Raw genomic sequence first — 22,632 nt, 5'->3', positions numbered from 1 at the left:
AATCTTATATTTTAATCTTCAAACAAGTGAATAAAACAACTTAAATTGTTTTTAAGAAATGAATTCGATTTAACTGTTTTTTTATACTAAAATTTTGTAATTAATAAAATAATCAACAATTTATTATAAAAACTATTTCTCATCTATAGCATTTTTTACCGTCTTATATTTCACAAATTCAAAATTTTAATTACATATTATTTAATTGGTTTTAATTAATTTTTCATTTTTAAATGTATTTGAATAAAATAAAATAAAATATTATACATTTAAATTTCTTACATCAAACAAGTAACTTTATTTTTAAAAAAATATCAAATAAATAAATTATTTTCTTAACTTATCCATCTAAACACACTATTAATGTATTTTATAAATATTATTCAACAGCTCAAAAATAATTCATACACGTAAGATTTATTGACTAATGTATTTGGTATATAATTGTGACGAAAAAAAAATTTCTATTTAGTTATTTATTGCAGTATACTTATAAGAATTTAGAGGCAATAATTTATACACTAATATATCATTATATTTAAAATATTCACATTTATATATATATTTACAATGTTATATACTTCCTATATCCACATTGTTTAGTACATTTTATATTTCCTACACTAGAAGAGGAAGAAGGATTATTTATTTACAGTTTCCCTCTCATATACGGTTTATCAAACAGGTGGAGGGAAAAGGTTATGGATAGGATTCACTTGGATTGTTGGGGGTAAATAAAAGGTAACTCCGATTTGTCCTTCGATGACAATCGGTGCATTCGGAGCAGAGAGAAAAGTAATGGTAGAGTTTCCCGTTCCCTGAAATGTTACAGAATTATTCACTACATTGGTTTGCCATGCATTTCCCGGAAAAACAGCTACAATGTCGGCGAAGAAGGGATCAGGCGTGTTCGGAGCAGCCATCTATGATAATGTTATAAAATTTTGTTTTTCGTACACAATCAAAAGAAATAGGGAAGTGAGACAAATATCACAAAAAAAAATAACATATCATAATAAAATAAAATGAAATGAAAATTCTTCCAATTCCATAAAACGGGATCTTTATTATACTTTTATAAAGATATTGATTAATTTTGTAGTGACTAGTCAGGATAAATGAGCTCATGGCCAACAAAGTAACTCAAGAACATCTCATCTTGAGTAATACTAACTCGTTTAAATCCCCAAGGTCATACCTCCAACTACAATAATCAAATCTTCATTTATCGTAAAATTTATTTCAATATTAACCATTTAATTATTTAATTAAATAAACATGATCGATGCATAATTAAAAAGAAAAATAATATATATAAATAATTGAAGGGGACCAGTATATAACTGGAGATATAAATAAGTAAATGGAAGTAAATATAAATAGGATCAGTACTCAATTAGAGATGAATATAAATAAATAAATAGGAATGGGAACTAAATATAAACTAGAATGAGGTTAGGGACACCTCACTTAAGGTAAATATAGAGATAAAAATAATTATGAACAGATAAAAAAAAATAATTAAAGTAAAAATAAAATGATAGATATCTCCTTCCCTTACCTTAATTATTGTGGAAAATATACCAAGGTTGTACTGAAGCTTTGATGATATATATTATTTTTTTCTCTGTCGCACTTTCTCCTCCTATTTCCTAATAACCTTGATTCACCTCACTAACACTCTCTGTTTCCTTTATCACGTTCACTACTTTCCCACTTTCACCCATTTACCTCTCACCCCTATTTATATGTCTCAATGTAATGATTACATATAGTTTAGTTTTAACTAGGTTTGTAATTACTATTCCCGTTTGATTGCCTTTGAATTCTTGGTTACTGATTTTTTTTTCTGCATTAAATGCTACATCAGAAACAGATAAGAGTTGTTGTTGTGCAATCTTATCGCTGATTTGTTTTTTATACATATAGAATGTTAATTCTTGATAATCAGTAGAAACTTTAAAATAATTGGTGCCTACTATTAGACGTGTAGTATATATATATATATATATATATATATATATATATATATATATATATATATATATATATATATATATATATATATATAGTATTAGTTAATTAATCATCTATAATTATAATTGCTTTATTTACTTATAATTATAGATATATCATTATTCATAATATATATATATATATATATATATATATATATAATTTTTTTTTTCTTTATCTTTTATATATATATATATATATTTTTTTTCATTTTAAATGTTTATTATCATCGTTATAGTATTACTTATTAATTATTATTATTATTATTCTATATATATATATATATATATTACTATCATTATTTCTAATAAAATAAAACATTTTTAAATAATGTGATATTAATAAATTGTATTATAAAATTTATGGATGTTACAATTCTTCCCTTCTTATAAAAATTTCGTCCTCGAAATTTTGCTTTTATTTACTAAAATAAATGAGGATAAATTCCTCGTATTTTTTCTTCTAATTCCCATGTAATATCTGCATTAGCTTCATTCCACATGACCTTCACTAGAGGGATTCGTCTGCCTCTCAATTCTTTGATCTTCTTGTCCATAATCTGTATAGGCATTGCGTCAAATGTAAGGTTATTCTTTAATTGTACTGTATCAGGTCTTATCACATGAGTTGGATCAGAAATATATTTTCTTAATTGAGACACATGAAAGACATTATGGAGATTGGAAAGGAATGGAGGTAAGCAAATTTGATATGCAACAAGACCTATTTTTCTAAGAATTTGGTAAGGGCCAATAAATCGCGGAGTGAGTTTCTTTGATTTCATAACTCTACCAATTCCAGTGGTTGGTGTTACTTTCAAGAATACATGATCACCTTCTTGAAATTCAAGAGGTCGTCTTTTCTTGTCAGCATAACTTTTTTGTCTACTCTGAGTTGTTCTCAATTTTTCCCTAATCATTTTGATTTTCTCGGTTGTATGTTGAATCATGTCAGGACCCAACACTGAATTTTCACTGGTCTCAAACCAACACAAAGGTGTTCTACATTTCCTTCCATATAATGCCTCATAGGGTGCCATACCTATGCTAGAATGGAAACTGTTGTTATAGGTGAACTCAATCAAAGGCAGGTATCGATCCCAACTATCAGAATTTTCTAACACACAAGCTCTCAGCAAATCTTCCAAAGATTGAATGGTTCGTTCGGAGTGTCCATCAGTTTGGGGATGATAAGCTGAGCTAAGGTGAAGCTTGGTACCTAAGGCTTGATGTAAACTTCCCCAAAATTTTGAAGTGAATCTAGGTATACTATCCCATTTCCATTCAGGTATATCTAAGGATTGTAGCATTCCCGCTGGCTTTTGGTGTTCTATTTTAGCTTTTTGACAAACTAGACATTTTGCTACATATTGCGCCACTTCCTTTTTCATTTTGGGCCACCAAAACATTTTCTTGAGATCTTGGTACATTTTTGTTGTGCCCGGATGTATGCTTAATTTGCTTTTATGTGCTTCTTCTAGAATCATTTCCTTAATTTCCTCATTATTGGGTACACACATCCTGTCCTTAAATCTTAAAGTTCCGGTTTTATCTATTCCAAAATTCTCCCCACCCCTTTGACCTATCAATTTCTTTTTCTTATTAATTAACTCATCACTTTCTTGTGCCTCATGGATTTGCTTTTGTAAATTGTTAATGATCTGAATGGAGTTTAATTGCATTTTATCCTGGCTTAGGGTGACCGACAAATTCATGTCTCTAAATTTTTCTAACAAATTCATTTCATGAATCATTAGTGAAGAGACATGTAAAGATTTTCTGCTCAACGCATCTGCCACTACATTTGCCTTACCTGGGTGGTACTGTAATTCAAAATCATAATCTTTCAGAAATTCCATCCATCTTCTTTGTCTCATATTTAATTTTTTTTGATCAAACAAGTATTTTAGACTCTTATGATCACTAAAAATTTCAAACTTTCCACCATAAACATAATGTCTCCATATCTTAAGTGCAAAAACAATGGCAGCTAGTTCTAGATCATGGGTTGGGTAATTTTTTTCATGTGTTTTCAGTTGTCTGGAACTATATGCCACTACCCTTCTATCTTGCATAAGAACACAACCTAATCCCATTTTGGAAGCATCACAAAATATAACAAAGTGTCCAGTAGGATCAGGTAATGCTAAAACAGGAGAAGTGGTTAATCTTTTCTTGAGTTCTTGAAAACTATTTTCACATTTTTCTGTCCACACAAAAGCTTGGCCCTTTTTGGTGAGTTGGGTTAAAGGCAAAGCTATTTTAGAAAATCCCTCAATGAATCTCCTATAATATCCTGCCAAACCGAGAAAACTGCGAATCTCAGTCACTGTTTTTGGTGGTTCCCATTGTAAAACTGCTTCTACTTTGGTTGGATCTACTGACACTCCGTTATTGGAAATCACATGTCCTAAGAATTTTACTTCCTCTAACCAGAATTCACACTTAGACAATTTAGCATACAATTTCTTTTCTTTCAAGATTTGCAAGACAATTCGAAGGTGTTCCTCATGTTCCTCAAGAGTCTTAGAGTAAATAAGAATGTCATCTATAAAAACAACCACAAATTGATCTAAAAATGGATGAAAGATCCTATTCATGTAATCCATGAATATTGCAGGAGCATTGGTCACACCAAAAGGCATCACTTGATATTCATAATGACCATACCTAGTTCTGAAAGCAGTTTTTTGTATGTCTTCTGCTTTTACTCTAATCTGATGATATCCGGACCTTAAATCTATCTTAGAAAATACAGAGGCTCCTCTCAATTGGTCCATCAAGTCATCTATTCTAGGAAGAGGGTATTTATTCTTTATGGTGAATTTATTTAATTGACGGTAATCTACGCACAACCTAAAACTTCCATCTTTCTTTTTAACTAACAAAACAGGGGCTCCCCAAGGTGACACACTAGGACGAATGAACTGTTTTTCAAGTAACTCTTCTAATTGTTTCTTCAATTCTGCTAATTCAGAGGGTGACATCCTATATGGTGCCATAGAGATTGGTCCAACTCCAGGCATCAGATCTATGGAAAATTCAATTTCTCTGTTAGGTGGTAAACCAGGAATATCATTGGGAAAGACTTCAGGAAAATTTTGAACAACTGCTATATTTTTCAACTCAACTTCCTCTTTTATTTCCATAGAAGATAATAACAAGTACCCTCGAATTTCATTCCTTAAAGGCTCACTTTTTGAATTGGTAGGTGATTTTAGAAGACTCTCAGAGTTTGGAAATATCACTGATTTCTTAGCACAATCCAAAAGGACTTGATTGGAAGATAACCAGTCCATACCTAAGATTACATCTAATTGAGATAAAGGTAGACATATTAAATTTACAAGGAATTTTGTATTCTCAATGAACAGTGGACAGTCTAAACAAACTCTATTGGTTATTACTGAGTCATTTGTGGGAGTTGAAACAACCAAATTAGTTTTTAGAAAAGAGGTCGACATATTAAGATGTTGAACACAATGATTGGAAATGAATGAGTGAGTTGCACCTGAGTCATACAGTACATTTAAAGTTTTTCCTTTAATAAAACACATACCTTGAATTAGATCATGGTTTTTAGCAGCTTCAGCTCCAGTCATGGTGTACACTCTTCCTGTTGTGGTAGGTCTTGTCTTGGTTGCAGTTGGATTGAAATGTGGCTTCTGTTGTCCACACTCAGAGAATATGTGACCAGGTTTCCCACACTTGAAACAGACTGGTCCTTTAAGGTGACAATCTTTAGCATGATGACCTTGTCCGCATTTAAAGCATCTGATATGATCATATACAGGTCTACTAGAATTTCCTGATGAAGATTGGTTGGATTGGGTCCTCCATTGTGGGCGATTGTAAGGTTTTCCCTCATTGCGTTTATTTTTATTTGTTTGGGGTCCAAAATACTGATATTTTGATTGTTCTCAAAATCTTCCAAAAATCTACACTTGTGAATAAGCATAGGAAAATCAGCAATTTCTAGTATCCCTACTGCTTTTCTCAACTCATCTCTAAGTCCATTTTCAAATTTTATACATTTCATCCTTTCCTCTGGGTGATAAAAGAAAGTAGAGTATTTTCCTAATTCTTCAAACTTGGAAGCATATTCCCCTACAGTCATACTTCCTTGCTTTAACTGCATGAACTCTATTTCTTTTGCTCTCCTCACATCATTAGGAAAATATTTTTCTAAAAACCTTGTTCTAAATACATCCCAGGTAATAATTATTCTTCCTCCTTCAAGTAATCTCCTGGTACCGTCCCACCAATATTCGGCTTCTCCTATTAACATAAATACAGCATAATTCACCTTTTGGTTGTCAGCACAGTTCATAACAAGAAATATTTTCTCCATTTCTTTAATCCATAATTCAGCCTTTTCTGGATCATATCCTCCAGAGAATTGTGGGGGTTTGTTTCTCCTAAATTCAGCTAATCCTTGTGATTCATGGTTTCCTTCAGGTCTTTGATTCCTCATTAGAGCAGCAGCCATGTCTCGGATAGCTTGCATTGCTTCAGTTAATTCATTGTTTCTTCTAATGTTTGCCATCTGGAATTATATGAGTTAGAGAGAAAAAAAAAATAATGAGCACATTTCACAGATCTCGCATGAAACGTCGCTCTGATACCATCTAATGTGACGAAAAAAAATTTCTATTTAGTTATTTATTGCAGTATACTTATAAGAATTTAGAGGCAATAATTTATACACTAATATATCATTATATTTAAAATATTCACATTTATATATATATTTACAATGTTATATACTTCCTATATCCACATTGTTTAGTACATTTTATATTTCCTACACTAGAAGAGGAAGAAGGATTATTTATTTACAGTTTCCCTCTCATATACGGTTTATCAAACAGGTGGAGGGAAAAGGTTATGGATAGGATTCACTTGGACTGTTGGGGGTAAATAAAAGGTAACTCCGATTTGTCCTTCGATGACAATCGGTGCATTCGGAGCAGAGAGAAAAGTAATGGTAGAGTTTCCCGTTCCCTGAAATGTTACAGAATTATTCACTACATTGGTTTGCCATGCATTTCCCGGAAAAACAGCTACAATGTCGGCGAAGAAGGGATCAGGTGTGTTCGGAGCAGCCATCTATGATAATGTTATAAAATTTTGTTTTTCGTACACAATCAAAAGAAATAGGGAAGTGAGACAAATATCACAAAAAAAAATAACATATCATAATAAAATAAAATGAAATGAAAATTCTTCCAATTCCATAAAACGGGATCTTTATTATACTTTTATAAAGATATTGATTAATTTTGTAGTGACTAGTCAGGATAAATGAGCTCATGGCCAACAAAGTAACTCAAGAACATCTCATCTTGAGTAATACTAACTCGTTTAAATCCCCAAGGTCATACCTCCAACTACAATAATCAAATCTTCATTTATCGTAAAATTTATTTCAATATTAACCATTTAATTATTTAATTAAATAAACATGATCGATGCATAATTAAAAAGAAAAATAATATATATAAATAATTGAAGGGGACTAGTATATAACTGGAGATATAAATAAGTAAATGGAAGTAAATATAAATAGGATCAGTACTCAATTAGAGATGAATATAAATAAATAAATAGGAATGGGAACTAAATATAAACTAGAATGAGGTTAGGGACACCTCACTTAAGGTAAATATAGAGATAAAAATAATTATGAACAGATAAAAAAAAATAATTAAAGTAAAAATAAAATGATAGATATCTCCTTCCCTTACCTTAATTATTGTGGAAAATATACCAAGGTTGTACTGAAGCTTTGATGATATATATTATTTTTTTCTCTGTCGCACTTCCTCCTCCTATTTCCTAATAACCTTGATTCACCTCACTAACACTCTCTGTTTCCTTTATCACGTTCACTACTTTCCCACTTTCACCCATTTACCTCTCACCCCTATTTATATGTCTCAATGTAATGATTACATATAGTTTAGTTTTAACTAGGTTTGTAATTACTATTCCCGTTTGATTGCCTTTGAATTCTTGGTTACTGATTTTTTTTTTCTGCATTAAATGCTACATCAGAAACAGATAAGAGTTGTTGTTGTGCAATCTTATCGCTGATTTGTTTTTTATACATATAGAATGTTAATTCTTGATAATCAGTAGAAACTTTAAAATAATTGGTGCCTACTATTAGACGTGTAGTATATATATATATATATATATATATATATATATATATATATATATATATATATATATAGTATTAGTTAATTAATCATCTATAATTATAATTGCTTTATTTACTTATAATTATAGATATATCATTATTCATAATATATATATATATATATATATAATTTTTTTTTTCTTTATCTTTTATATATATATATATATATATTTTTTTTTTCATTTTAAATGTTTATTATCATCGTTATAGTATTACTTATTAATTATTATTATTATTCTATATATATATATATATTACTATCATTATTTCTAATAAAATAAAACATTTTTAAATAATGTGATATTAATAAATTGTATTATAAAATTTATGGATGTTACAATAATGCTATCAGACTCATACAAATTAAAAAGTTTAAAAATAATGAATAAATAATTAGTAAATTTTAATCTTAAATTTAAGCATGTCATTATAGTTCTCAATATAAATTATTAATAAAATAATAAATACAAATATTTAATTATATTCCGTCTATAAACAATTCAATGCAATAATAAAAGAAAGAAAATTGGAATAGACCAAATTATATTAAAAGCTTAATTTTTCATAGGTTCGTTTTGTCACCCCACACTAAAATAATGTTAATTTTAATGTATCTTTCTTAATGAAAGTTATAAAAACCTCCGGTAATGAATACACCTATTAGAGGTCTTCTAAACTCCCGGTAAATTTTAGAGATTTTATAAAAAAAAAAAAAAAAAAAAAAAAAACTCCTGTAAAATTAAGGAGGTTTTTTTGGAAACCCCAAAATTTTATTTCCTACCCATTATTTCAAATTTCTTTTTATTGTCATGCCATCTCTTCATCTCATTTTTTCTTTTTTATCCCACCAAACACGTGAAGTAGCAGCTTCAATTTCTCAATCATGATTTTTATTTATTGCACCATGCTTTTGAATTTGTTGCATGATTTCTAATACATTTTCGTTGAAAGGTGAAATTCTTAGTCAGTGATCGGAAATGTCGATTATTCTTGGTCGATCACCTTTTGGGTTGATCATCTTTGAATGAATGACATGATTGACCGATTACAAAATAAGGGTTACAGTAACACTTATCTAATAATAATCACAAATCAACCTACTAATGTTGATTAAGGTATGATTAGACTGTGATTAGGTCAACAAAAAGGTAAAAAGTCCATAACAACTATTATAAATAAAAGTCTAAAGTATGGTTGGTCACACACATGCATTACAACACTTAATACCTTCTTCATCAGTCACTTGTTGACTTTAGCATAGGAGTACCTTTACATGTATTCTCCAAAGAATGTGAACGGTCGACAAGACATACAATTTGAAGATTAGTCGGAGGAGAAGACGTCCAACGAATCTTAAAAGATTAGCATCTTAGAAGACTAACAAAGTAAATACTCGCTCTTTCTACCCAAAATAAATCTAATGAATCAATTCACACAATTCTATAGACTTTGAATATAATGATAATAACCGGGGAATTAAACTTGCATTCAATGGCAAAACAAATTCCAGAAAAAGAAAGTATTCAACCAATGACCAAGACCTTTTCTTGGTTCCCCAATGAAAAGAATGGTAACATCACGTCCAAACAATGCCTTGGGTGCTTCTTGTAGCAGCCATAATGGGCACAACTGATGTTTTTAAGTAAAAATAAACATAACAATACAACATTTTTCTTTTTTTTTTCTTTTTTAATCTAACGTCAACTAAACATATTCATAGAAATAATATTATTTAAACTATGGTCGTTAGTTGTTAGAGATATCGCAAGTAGAATATATAAATTTTATTTAAATTAAACAAATAATCATTTATTAAAATTTGTGATGCATCAATACTCTAATTTAGGTCATGTATCCGTGTTCGACACATATCTGTATCAAATATTTTTTTATATTTATTAAGAAATATTTAATCTACAAGACAATAGTATCTTTTATGATGACAATAATTTATAGTCTTTTGTTTTAATAATATTTAATATATATAATTTTAACTTGAATTCACACGATGTCAATCACATATTTATGATATTTAAAAAAAATTATATACTTTTATATGCATATATCAAATTATATTATTTTCAAAGTAAACATTTTAACATCTCAAATACATATAATATCGTATCATATCCTATGTAACTTTCGTAATTGTGTTTCATAACCTAAAACTAAAACTAACATCGTCATGAAATTATTATAAATAACATGATCACAAATATATCTATAGTAAAAGAAAAAAATGTTTGTTTCTGTTTCGAACAATACTTTAAACCATTATTCTTTGTATAATAATCGTGACAAACACGACAACTGAGGGAATACAAAAAGAGAGAAATATGCAAAGTGTACACGCATCAACCACGGTAAAACAACAAAAGAAAGAAAAAAAAAGGTTTAGAACAAACAACCATTAATGAAAAAGAAGAAACATTTCCTCTACTTTTTTTTTTTTTTTTCATATCCGTTAGGCGAAAAGTTATTATTCTCTAAAAATCATCTTCATCATATCCAAGATCATCCTCAACATTATCTGCCACGTCATCAGCAATCTTCTCCTCCACAAAATCAGCACCCTCCACCAGCGCGACTCCACCTAGAACCCCAGCTACCGCGCCCACAGCCAATCCTGTCCCCATCCCCCCAAACTTACTCTTCTCTTCCCGCGGCGCGTACTCACTCCCATGCCCATACGACGCCGTTTGAGGCTGTGCATACGACGTCGTTTGGATCGCAGAATGGTAATAACTATTATTATCCTGATGAGACGGGTACCCATAGCCCTGCGACACAGGGGAATAGTCGCTTACACCTAAAGGAGGCGCGTGATACGCATCCTGCGTACGATAGCCACCACTCTCTCTTATAACGACATTAACGTCCACATTCCCCTGGGGTCTTCCCGAAGGGCGCTTCAGTGAGAGAGTGCGGGGTACGCGCGCTCCAACTCCAACTTCTTCAAGAACTTCAACTAATTTGAGCCGAGCCGAGCCGATGATCGGCTCGATGTCCTCCTCGGAGCCGGCGTGAACCACGTCGACATGGAGCGTCAGATTCTCAAGAGGCTCAGGAGGAAGAGGAAAAACTAGGGTTTGGTCCCAAGTGGCTTCGGTGTCGCCGTCTTCGTCGACGCTGGTGGAGCACTTGTTCTTAGCGTCCACCCAAACGACGGCGTAAGGGCGGTTCGCGCCGTGGCGCCAGTTCACGTTTTTTAAGCCACGCGCTGACTCGAGCTTCACTTGGAGTTCGTAGTGGGAAGCCATGAGAGTGAGTGAGTGAGTGAGTGGAATTGGAAAGTGGGAACGAGAGTTTGTGTATGTGTTGTGTGGGTTTTATAGGTAAGTGTTGGACGGAAAGTGTTTAGTGTTAACCCTTAAGTTTTAAGGCTAATAACACAATTGCCATTAAGTAAAGTTACCAAGGTTGATTCTTAAATTTAATTATATGTGTTAAATTAATTTATTTGCTCGTTTAAAATTTAAATAATTTTACTTTTGGTCACAGGATTTTAATATTAGCGTTTTATGTTCGGTAATTTTTTTTTTAGTTTTTCTAAATGCCCAAATTGCTTTAATAAAAAAAATAGTTTGTGTTTTATAATATTTTTACCATTTTATAATTTACTGTATTGACGTGTAATAATAGTAGTTAGATATTTATCACTATCACTACAAATAACAAAAGTAGCATTTCAACACTGAAAGCAACAAAATAACTGTTACACACAGAATGCATATATTTATCAAATGTTAACTGTCAAAACCATTAAAAGTAATCTTTTTGGTTGAGTCACCCAAAACTTATTTAAACTTTTAATATTTCTAACTAGAAAAAGATATACTTTTAGTCTTTATATTTTTATTAAATATGGTTAATTTTTTCTTCACTTTTCCCTTTGATAAATTTGTTTGTCAAACTTTAGGAGATTTTGTGAAAGTTTTATGAAAGCAAATGTTTAAAAACTCAGCAATTCAATTCATGCCGTACCACTATGTATAAAAGTTAAATTAAAATATTTGTATTGATCGAAATATTATACATATAATAATAATAACTAGGTATTAAAACAACGTCCTAGAATCATATTCAGACACAATCTAAACTTTAAAAAAAAAGTTTGAAATTAGAATAAAAGAATTCTATTGTATATGTGTAACAATAACTTAAAAACATTAATTCATATGAATCTCTTGGTGAAAGATCCTAAAGAGTTAACTGACTGATCAATTGTTATTGGCGAATAAGGACATTCAGTTATTCAAAGAATTTTTAGCGATATGACATGTTTAACTATTTTAAATATTGCTTGGTGAAGATAGATTTTGAATCAATTAAATAACATTATTAAGGTATGATTAAACCGTGATCAGACCAGTGGTAATAAAAGTTCATAGTAAGTACTATAAATAAAATGATAAAATGTCATGGTAAGGTAGTTGAGTTACATTACTATAACATTTGATATAGTTTATACTTAGACCAATATTGATTTAAGCTTCGAAGTGCCCTCTACATATACACCCCAAGCATTTTGGACGAATAAAATGACACTTGATTGAGGAATGAAAGACTGAACACCCCGAATTGGAAGTGCCTGATCGGATCTACAGAAACAGTTTGGCTTCTACCGTGAGACTCAAACTCACAACCACAAGTTTATGAGTGAAAGGTCATACAATTTGTTATCATCAAGAAAGATTTATACAAAAGAGGGTTTCCGATCCCTCTCTTGAAATGTATTTCCAAAGATGAGGTTGAATATGTTATGAATGAGTGTATATGCAGCCCTCACTCTGAATGGTGATCAATGTGGGCGTGTATTTTGAAAGCCGAGTACTTATGGCCGATGATGAGGGTCGATTGCTTTGAATTTATTAACAAATGCATCAAAGGCCAAGAATATGACAATGACTTACCTACAATACAAATTATAAAAAAGTTGTATAATTACTGATTGAGTTCCTTAATCTTTTGATTTAGTTTAATTTGGTCCCCTTATTATTAGTTGGTTCAATTTAGTACCCTAATTGCATAAAAGGGTTCAATTTGATCATCTCAGTTAAGTTGAAGTTAACACCATGTCCGTACAGGGCACGTGTCAAGCTGTGAAATTTTTTATTTTTTTTAATTTTTAATTTTTTTTCTAAAATTTTATAATCTGCCATGTGTTAAGTTACTGTTGTACCACGTGACAATTTACAATCATAACACGTGTCGGTGGTAATAGTTTTTTTCAATTTAATCATCTATTTGACTTTTTGGTTCAATTTAGTATCTTATTTTTTAAAATGATATAATTTTGTCCTCTCCAAATTGAGATCAAATTAGTAAATAAGCTTAATTACAACTTATATATACATGTTAAAATAATTGTTTTTAATATATACATCAAATCACTTCACCTAAATACTCAAATTATTTTATTTTTTACATTTTTATCTTTGTAATTTTTTACACTTAAAAGTTTTTTACACGTAAAAAATAATTTGAATATTTAGGTGTAGTGATTTGATGTATAAATTCAAAACAATTATTTTAACATGCGTATATAAATCATAATTAAACTTATTTACTAATTTAGTCTCAAATTAGAAAGGACAAGATGTGATCGTTTTAAAGAATTAGAATATTAAATTAAACCACAAATTTAAATAGAGGACTAAATTGAAAACAATTGTTATCATTAACATGTGTCATGACGGTAAGCTGACACGTGACATGTGTCCTGTACATACACAATGTTAACTTCAACCTAGTAAAGAAGACCAAATTGGACCCTTCTAAATAATTGAGGTACTCTAAATTGAACCAACCAACAACAAGAGATCAAATTGAACTAAACCAAAAAATTAGGAGACCAAATAAGTAATTATACCTAAAAAAATAATGTAACAATATAAAAATTTAAATTTAAATTTTTTAAAGAATAAAAATGAATTTTTATTAATTTTAATTAGATAATGCAGTTAAATAAATGACTCGTTCAAATAAAAAAATATACAACCTTAAAAAATACATAAAAATATTAAAAATTTAATAAAAAGTACATTTTAGATTGAAAATTGTAATAAGTTAGGACATATGGTTATTGGGATTACTGAATTTATATAACTTAGGTTTATCTTGAAAAAAAAAATGTTGGTGGATACTATTAACATATGGTTGAACTAAAAAGTTGATGAGATATAGCTGGGGACGAATGTAACGTGGGAAAGAACATCTTGGGTGGGGAATATATAAAACAAGGAAAAAAATTACGAATGTAACTGTGTTTGGTGCCTTCAACCTCACTTTTCACTTCATTATTAGTTACACCATTATTCTTCAACGCGTCCAGATATTTTTCCATTCTCATACTTTCTAATTTAAAATGGATAATTTTCTTCCATTACAAAACTCACATTATTATCCCTTTAAAAATTCGATGAAGAAAACATATAACCAACTCTTTTCCACTAGGTTTTCTCATCGTATTAATATAATTTTAAACCAAAATTATTAAAATAAATAAATTTTAAAAACTAGGTCCTTCTTGTATAACTTTAATTCAAATTAAATTATACTAAAGTTATGTTAATCTTTATACGACTTGAATTCAAATCAGAAAGGAGAAACAAAGGAGAAAAATTGTATAAGGACAACACAATTCTCTTTGAAAAAGTTTGAAATTGTATTATGTAACATAATTTTTTTACAATAAAGCCATCTTATAAAAGTACGACTTACTTGCATACACAAAATTTTTAAATCAAACTATATTTCCATAATTTTTGTTTAAAACTACACTGATATGATTAGAAAAACAAATCCTATGGTTTAGTTTAATTGTATTGGAACATGATATTTTTGTAATGGATGATGACATTAACATGCATGGTTTGCATCGAGATAAGGAATAATATAATAACTTTGAATAACCACACGGAAAAAACACGGTATTATGTTGTTTTCTGGGGAAGGGAATCACTTGTCAGGTCAATAGGGACCGCAGCGTGCTTCTATTTATTTGTTTCTTTTTCTTTTTATCTTTGCTTACTCAATAAATATATTGATGTTTTCTTCCTTATATGCTTTCCCTATGATTTCAACCAAATTGACTGCTATACAAAGAAAAAAAGACATCTATATCTATATCTTGATTATTAAATTTTGACAACTTTTTTTATAATATGATGTGTCATCTTTTAAGTAATTTTAAAATATTAAAAATAAAAAAATAGAAAAATGAAAAAAATATTATCTAAAATTATAAAAAAAAATTGTCAAAATTTAATAGTTAAAATTTATTTTCCAAAAAAAATAGAAAAGAAAAAATGAAGATTAACTTTGGTCGAATGACAAAGCACCTTTTTGAGGACGAGTGAGGGTAAAGAAGATTACATGCATGATTTGTCTTGAAGTTGGAGATTGGATTAGAAGTCAAACTCAGTCATTTATTGAGATTCAGATTTGGTGAGTGCGATGCAATGCAACCATAGATATAAAGAGAGAGAAAGTTTGTGATTGGGTTTTTGTTCGGTGGTTCAGAATGCTTTTAAAGTTTCTTCACAAATGGTAAGAAACTTTCAAATTCAAATCTTTAACATATATTTTACTTATAATTATTATTGGACAATTATTATTAAACATAACTATCCAATAAATAAATAAATAGTAACATATTACAATAAAATTATTAAATATTAATCAAGTTAAAAATTATATTATATTTTAAAAGTTATTGATATTTAAAATAATTTTTATTTTAAAATAGTTATAACTAATTTGTGTGAATTGATTTTTAGCAATTAAATTTTTGACTACCTATTAATATTGATTTTACATTAGTATGTGATTTTAAATTAGACACTAATATAAACCAATAATATATTACTTAATACTAATAGCTAAAATTTTGATAATCAATATTAAAAACCGATTTATATCTTATTTCATAAATTAATTATAATTTTTTATTGATAACGAAATTATTTTAAATATAAATAATTTTTATTTTATTAAATGTAATTTAAATTAATGATATAGTGATTAATTCTTTTTTATCTTTAAAATTAATTGATATTTAATAATTTTTTTATTGATAGAATGACTAAAATTATTTAATTGTCTAAAATTAAATGTAAAGTTAAATTTGTAAAAAATTAAAGTGTACATGAACAAAATTATATAGAATAAAAAAATTAAAACCTTTACTTTTGCAAAATATTTTGTACAAAATATTTTTTATAAAAAATATTTGTAAATTTTATAGTTTTACAAAAAATAATTATTTAGAAACAAAATATTATTAATTAAAACTCTTAAAAAATTTAGTAAAAAATATTTCCTTATAAATTTTATAATAAATTTACAAAAAATTTTATAAAAAATAAAAAATTCATATATATTGTAACATCCCATTTAATAGTTTTTCACACTATCAAATAAAACATTAAATCATGATCAAACATAGCAGTTAATAGAGATAACAATCATATACATATAAGTATATAAAGCTGATACAGTCATCCAAAAATACTACACAAAACCCTCCTGACAAGAGTAGTAATACAGGGAGGAGATCTAAACTACAAGTCCCAAGACTTGGTAGAATCTGGCCCAAAAACTAACACAGCACCCAAGCAAAGAGTCAGCTCCTGTTCAACAGAGGGGTATCATCATCAAGGCTCGGCTCTGTTCACACCAACCGTAGGTGATCATTGCAAAGGAAAAAAAAATACAAGGACAGGCAAAATAAGCAAAAGGGTAAGCTAACTGAATTGAGAGAAAATGATACAATTCACAAAGCAATTATCAATCATAACACACAACTCAAATGCATAGTTCTAGACTCGATATCCGGATTGTGTAAGCGACATTGGAGCTCTTGGTGGCTTGCACCTGCAACGGTTCCCAGACTCTGCAGAGTCTGGACACAAGGAGTCTTCACCCGACCGTTCCTAAGGTAAGTCTCCTTCGCGTCTAGGACTTGATCAAGTCCAAAGACTAGGACCTACTGCTACTCCTCACGACATAATCCATTCTACTCTATCTGAGCGTGAATGATTATTGGAGTTTCAGGATACCAACCAATATGGATTCCACACGTCCTTACACACACTTAACAATTCCACATGAATTTCCCTTGAAATTCCATTCCAAACACAACTCCTCATGATACATACTCATCCAATTTCACCACACAACATATTAATAATGACGTTCTAGGCATATGAGATACTAAATGCACAAAACTACCTTAAAACATACAATATCACACTTCAAAACAGAACTAAAGCATCCCACTGCATCGACTCTCGCTTAAGCAAGACAATCTAGCCCAGGCGAGAGGTCATCTCGCTTAGGCGAGTCAGTCTCGCCTGAGCGGGGCTCTAACAGTGGCAAAAATTAAAAACTGGGCGAACTCTCGCTCAGGCTAAGCTGGCTCGCTTAGATGAGATTGTCTTCTTGCTTAAGCGACCTCAGTTCGCCTAGGCAAGACTTCGCACAGGATCAGGGGTGGGTTTTCTAGTGTTTTCGCTTGGGCGAGAGCCACCCGCCTAGGCGAAAATACCAGATCACTCATTGTTCCCACATGCAAGAGCATTGTATTCATGGTAGAATTCGATCAAGCAACCACACATACAATTTTTAACCATCAATTTAACACTCAGAGCTTGAATAAGACTCATCAAACATGATTCATGGGTTTAAGTAAGAAGAATTTTCAGTTAGCTTCCCTTACCTTTTTAAAATCACCACAAGCAATACTCTATCAAAAGGGCACCTCAATTCCACAACCTAAGGGGCTGAAATTCATAAAATCAGAGTGAGTACAGGACCCTAATTCGATTTTTGGTAAGCATTGAACTCTAGAAATTCCAAAAATTGGAGAGAATTGAGGAAAACCAAATTTGACTTACCAGGAGGAGAAGATGACTCAGCTAGAGGAGAATTTCTTCTTCTGGTTCCAGGTCTAGTAGCTGTAACAGAGGGAATGAGTGATTAGAAAGGGAAATTTTGAGCTCCTATTAGAGAGAAGACAATGTAGTTGGTTCAGAGGAAGGAAAACAGTGATGGTGGAATGTGGTTCTGATATATGAGTAGGAGGAGGAAGAGAGTGTATAGAGAGGGGAGGGTTAGTGGGTTCTCTCTCTCTCTCTCTCTCTCTCTCTCACACACACACACACACACACACACACACACACACACACACACACACACACACACACACACACACACACACACACACACACACACACACACACACACACACACACACACACACACACACACACACACACACACACACACACACACACACACACACACACACACACACACACACACACACACACACACACACACACACACACACACACACACACACACACACACACACACACACACACACACACACACACACACACATTATTAAAAAATTATTAAGAAAACCTAAATCCATAATATCTCTTGGATATAATTAAACTAAATTCTCCTGAACAAATTTTAGAAATTAAATAACATTTTAATAATTAAATTAAAATTTGATTATTTTAATGTTAAATAATAATAATTTTTATTACATAATCTTGTTTCAATTACTAATTAAAATAAATATGAAATAACAAATCATTACGTATTTTAATTATTAATACTAGAGAATATATATATATATATATATATATATATATATATATATATATATATAAAATAACAAATAATAAAATTGTTATTATTATTATTATAATTTTAAAAATAAATATAAATAATTTTTATAGTTTTATTGTAAATATTTTTTATTTATTTTATATGTAGTTTTATATCTATAATAGATGGTTAAATTTAAAATCCGGACAATTGAAAGAAACTATTAAATTTTAAAAAAAATGGTAAAACTGATAATATATATATATATATATATATATATATATATATATATATATATATATATATATATATATATATATATATATATATATAAAGGAGATTCCCTCTTGTGTGTCCACATTTCATAATTCTAACTTTATCCTTTATAATTTAATTATTTATTAAATTTTTAAAAATTAACGGTTACTTCTACAAGTTTTTATAAAATTATTTACTTATCTCTTTTTTCTTTTTTTCTCTTACTATTCATCAACAGTTATTTTTCTCTTATTTTCTCCATACATTTTACTTTATTTTTTATAAATATATTTTTATTTTGTTTATTAATATAATTCAAAAAATGCATACACACAGGCGCTATAGCACATGTGTTTACACTAGTGTATATAAAGTCAACAGTAAAATGTATAAAAAAATAGTTAGATAGCAGTTATCAAATATTATTTTTCTTATATATAATTAGCGAATACACAAGTGTTGTCGCACATGTGTGTACACATTTTTATGCATGATATTATATTAGTAGGTGATGATAATATAATGTTTTTAAGTTAATATATAAAATAAAATTATATTTATTAAAAATAAAGTAATATCCGTGATATTATATTAGTAGGTGATGATAATGTAATGTTTTTAAGTTAATATATAAAATAAAATTATATTTATTGAAAATAAAGTGAAATATATAAAAAAAGATGAGAGAATAACTGTTGATAAATATAGAAAAAGAGAAGAAACAAAGATAGACGATTTTTAAAAAAAAAAACTTGTAAAAGTAACAATTAATTTTCAAAAATTTAATAAATAATTATATTTTAAAGGGTAAAATTGATATTTACAAATGTGGACACAAAAGAGGAAATCCTCTTTATTTGTTGTTATAGATTATAAATATTATTTTGACCTAAATTAAAAAAAAATTAAACAATTAAAAGAAAAATCCAAAATAAAAATAGCCAATATATTCGTGCATTTTCTATTGATATAAAACAAAATTGTGAATAACTTAAAATAAAAGTACACTTAAAATATGTATTTATCAAAAAAATTGTAATATTATGTATACTACATTTTTTAAATTATAATATAATTTATATTACTTTCCTTACTATTTATAATATAAAATGATTGAAGAAAAGCCTTTTGGCTGATGTTTTACAACTTTTTGTGAATGAACTCATTGTGTTTTTAGTAGTGTATGTGTGTATAAAATAAATTTGATTAAGAGATTATTCAAAATAAAATATTAAGAAAAACAATAGGTTAATATTACATGATAGTGAATATTAACCATTTTACATCACGAGAAAAATGTAATTTAGTTATCTAGCAACCGAAAAGTATTCATCGTTAATCAATTAACAGTGATTAAAATAACAATTGAATTATAGTCGTCCCAAATTAGGACTAAAATGACTAAAATAGCGATCATATTAGTGTAAAGTAGCATTTATATGTATAACGACCCTAATAGTCACCTAAAATTTTGAGTCTCTATATATAATGTTTTAGTCACCTAACAATCAAATTAATATTGTATTAGCTATCGAAAGTTTGTTAATCGCTAAAGTATGTTTAATATAGTAATTTGTGACCTAAATTATGTGGTAGTCAAATATAATGTTTTAGCAACTCAATTAGTGATCGAATTAAATATTCTATTAATCATCATAAATTTATTGGTTACTAACATATATTTAATATGATTATCAGTGACAAAAAAAATTGGTTAAAAGTTTTAGTCAGTGACAAAGAAAAATATTTGATCACTAAATATAAGTTATAATTAACTAAAATATCCACTCTCATAATTGGTAGATATGTTTTCGTTTAAAAGTGAAAAATAACATTTAATTAGATTAAATTAGGTTTAATTACTCGGAACATATCTAGTTTGGTTCCAAAATTTCAAAATGATATCCATTTTTAAGTTTGTTTCAATTTAGTATCCAAATTCGAAATTGTGTAATAATGTAGTACACTCCGTTAATTTTTCGCAAACACGTTAACGGTGTGTCACGTGTCAGTCTTTGATTTTTTAATTTTTTTTTAAATTGCCATGTGTCAAATCCTTTGTGTGACACGTGGCAATACCAGCCAAGTATCATTGTCTTGATTTGGACTCAGTCTCCATATATGTCTATTTGTTTCAATTTAGTACTCATATATGTTTATTTGTTTTAATTTAGTCCCCGCTCTACTTGTTTGAATCTTGTTCAAATATTTTTTTTTTCAAAATAGAGAAATATTGTCTCTATTTTAAGACAAAATTTATTATTGGTATAATTACTGATTTGGTATCCTAACTTTTTCGTTAAGTTTAATTTGGTACCCAAACTTTTGATATGTTCAATTTAGTACCCCAATTTTCTAAAGAGATTCAATTTGGTCCTCTCCGTTAAGTTGGAGTTAACACCGTGTCCGTACAGGACACGTGTTAAGCCATGAAATTTTTTATTTTTTTTAATTTTTTTTTAAATTTGTTTTTTTTTTCAAAAAAATTAATTTTTTTTTCAAAAAATTTAAAAACTGCCACATGTCAGTTTATCATCGTGCCACGTGGCAGCTTACAATCATGACATGTGGCAGTGTAATAATTGTTTTCAATTTAGTACCCTAATTTAAATTTTTGGTTTAATTTAGTACCCAAATTTTTTAAAATGATCCAATTTCGTTCTCTCCCATTTGAGACCAAATTAGTAAATAAGCTTAATTATAACTTATATAAACATGTTAAAATAATTGTTTTGAATTTATACATCAAATCACTATACATAAATATTCAAATTATTTTATTTTTTACAAGTGTAAAAAATTTCATGTATAAAAAATTACAAAGGTTAAAATGTAAAAAATAAAATAATTTAAGTATTTAGGTGAAATGATTTGATGTATATATTAGAAAAAGTGATTGTAACATGTATATATAGGTTGTAATTAAGCTTATTTACTAATTTGGTCTCAAATGGAAGAGGACGAAATTGGATCATTTTAAAAAATTGGGGTACTAAATTGAACCAAAAATTCAAATTGGGTACTAAATTGAAAACAACTATTACACTGCCACGTGTCATGATTGTAAGCTGCCACGTGGCACAATGATAAACTGACACGTGGCAGTTTTTAAATTTTTTGAAAAAAAAATTAATTTTTTTGATGAAAAAAAAATTAAAAATTTCATGGCCTGACACGTGCCCTATACGGACACGGTGTTAACTCCAACTTAACGGAGATGACCAAATTGAATCTCTTTAAAAAATTGGGGTACTAAATTGAACAAACCAAAAGTTTGGGTACCAAATTGAACTTAACGAAAAAGTTGGGGTACCAAATAAGTAATTATACCTTTATTATTTATATAAATGTTATATTGATATTTGTTACTAAAAATGACTTATAAAATTAACTATTGAAATTTATATTTAAGTTAACAGTAAAAGTCATGAATAACATATTTATGTTTTGTTACATTGATATTTGACAAAGTTTTGGTAAATTTGTTATTCATGACTTTTATAACTAAACTTTAATATAAATTTCAAT

The 22,632-nt window shown here is 28.9% G+C and overlaps 1 protein-coding gene and 1 pseudogene across 1 annotated transcript; both read right to left on the bottom strand.

Annotated features, from left to right (window-relative positions):
* Window positions 1–2,507: 2,507 nt before the first annotated feature.
* Window positions 2,508–6,561, bottom strand: LOC146887263 (uncharacterized; annotated as a pseudogene).
* A 3,921-nt stretch (window positions 6,562–10,482) lies between these two features.
* Window positions 10,483–11,529, bottom strand: LOC114181317 (Calcium-dependent lipid-binding (CaLB domain) family protein). The gene has a single exon (XM_028067738.2). It carries the CDS (start codon window positions 11,478–11,480, stop codon window positions 10,707–10,709), a length of 774 nt encoding a protein of 257 aa, XP_027923539.2. The 5' UTR covers window positions 11,481–11,529; the 3' UTR covers window positions 10,483–10,706.
* Between the last annotated feature and the right edge of the window lie 11,103 nt (window positions 11,530–22,632).

Source organism: Vigna unguiculata, chromosome 4, assembly GCF_037176805.1.
Source record: "Vigna unguiculata cultivar grain cowpea cultivar isolate G323 ecotype 2 chromosome 4, ASM3717680v1, whole genome shotgun sequence".
Lineage (NCBI taxonomy): Eukaryota > Viridiplantae > Streptophyta > Magnoliopsida > Fabales > Fabaceae > Vigna > Vigna unguiculata.
This window is presented reverse-complemented; position numbering and strand designations above follow the sequence as displayed.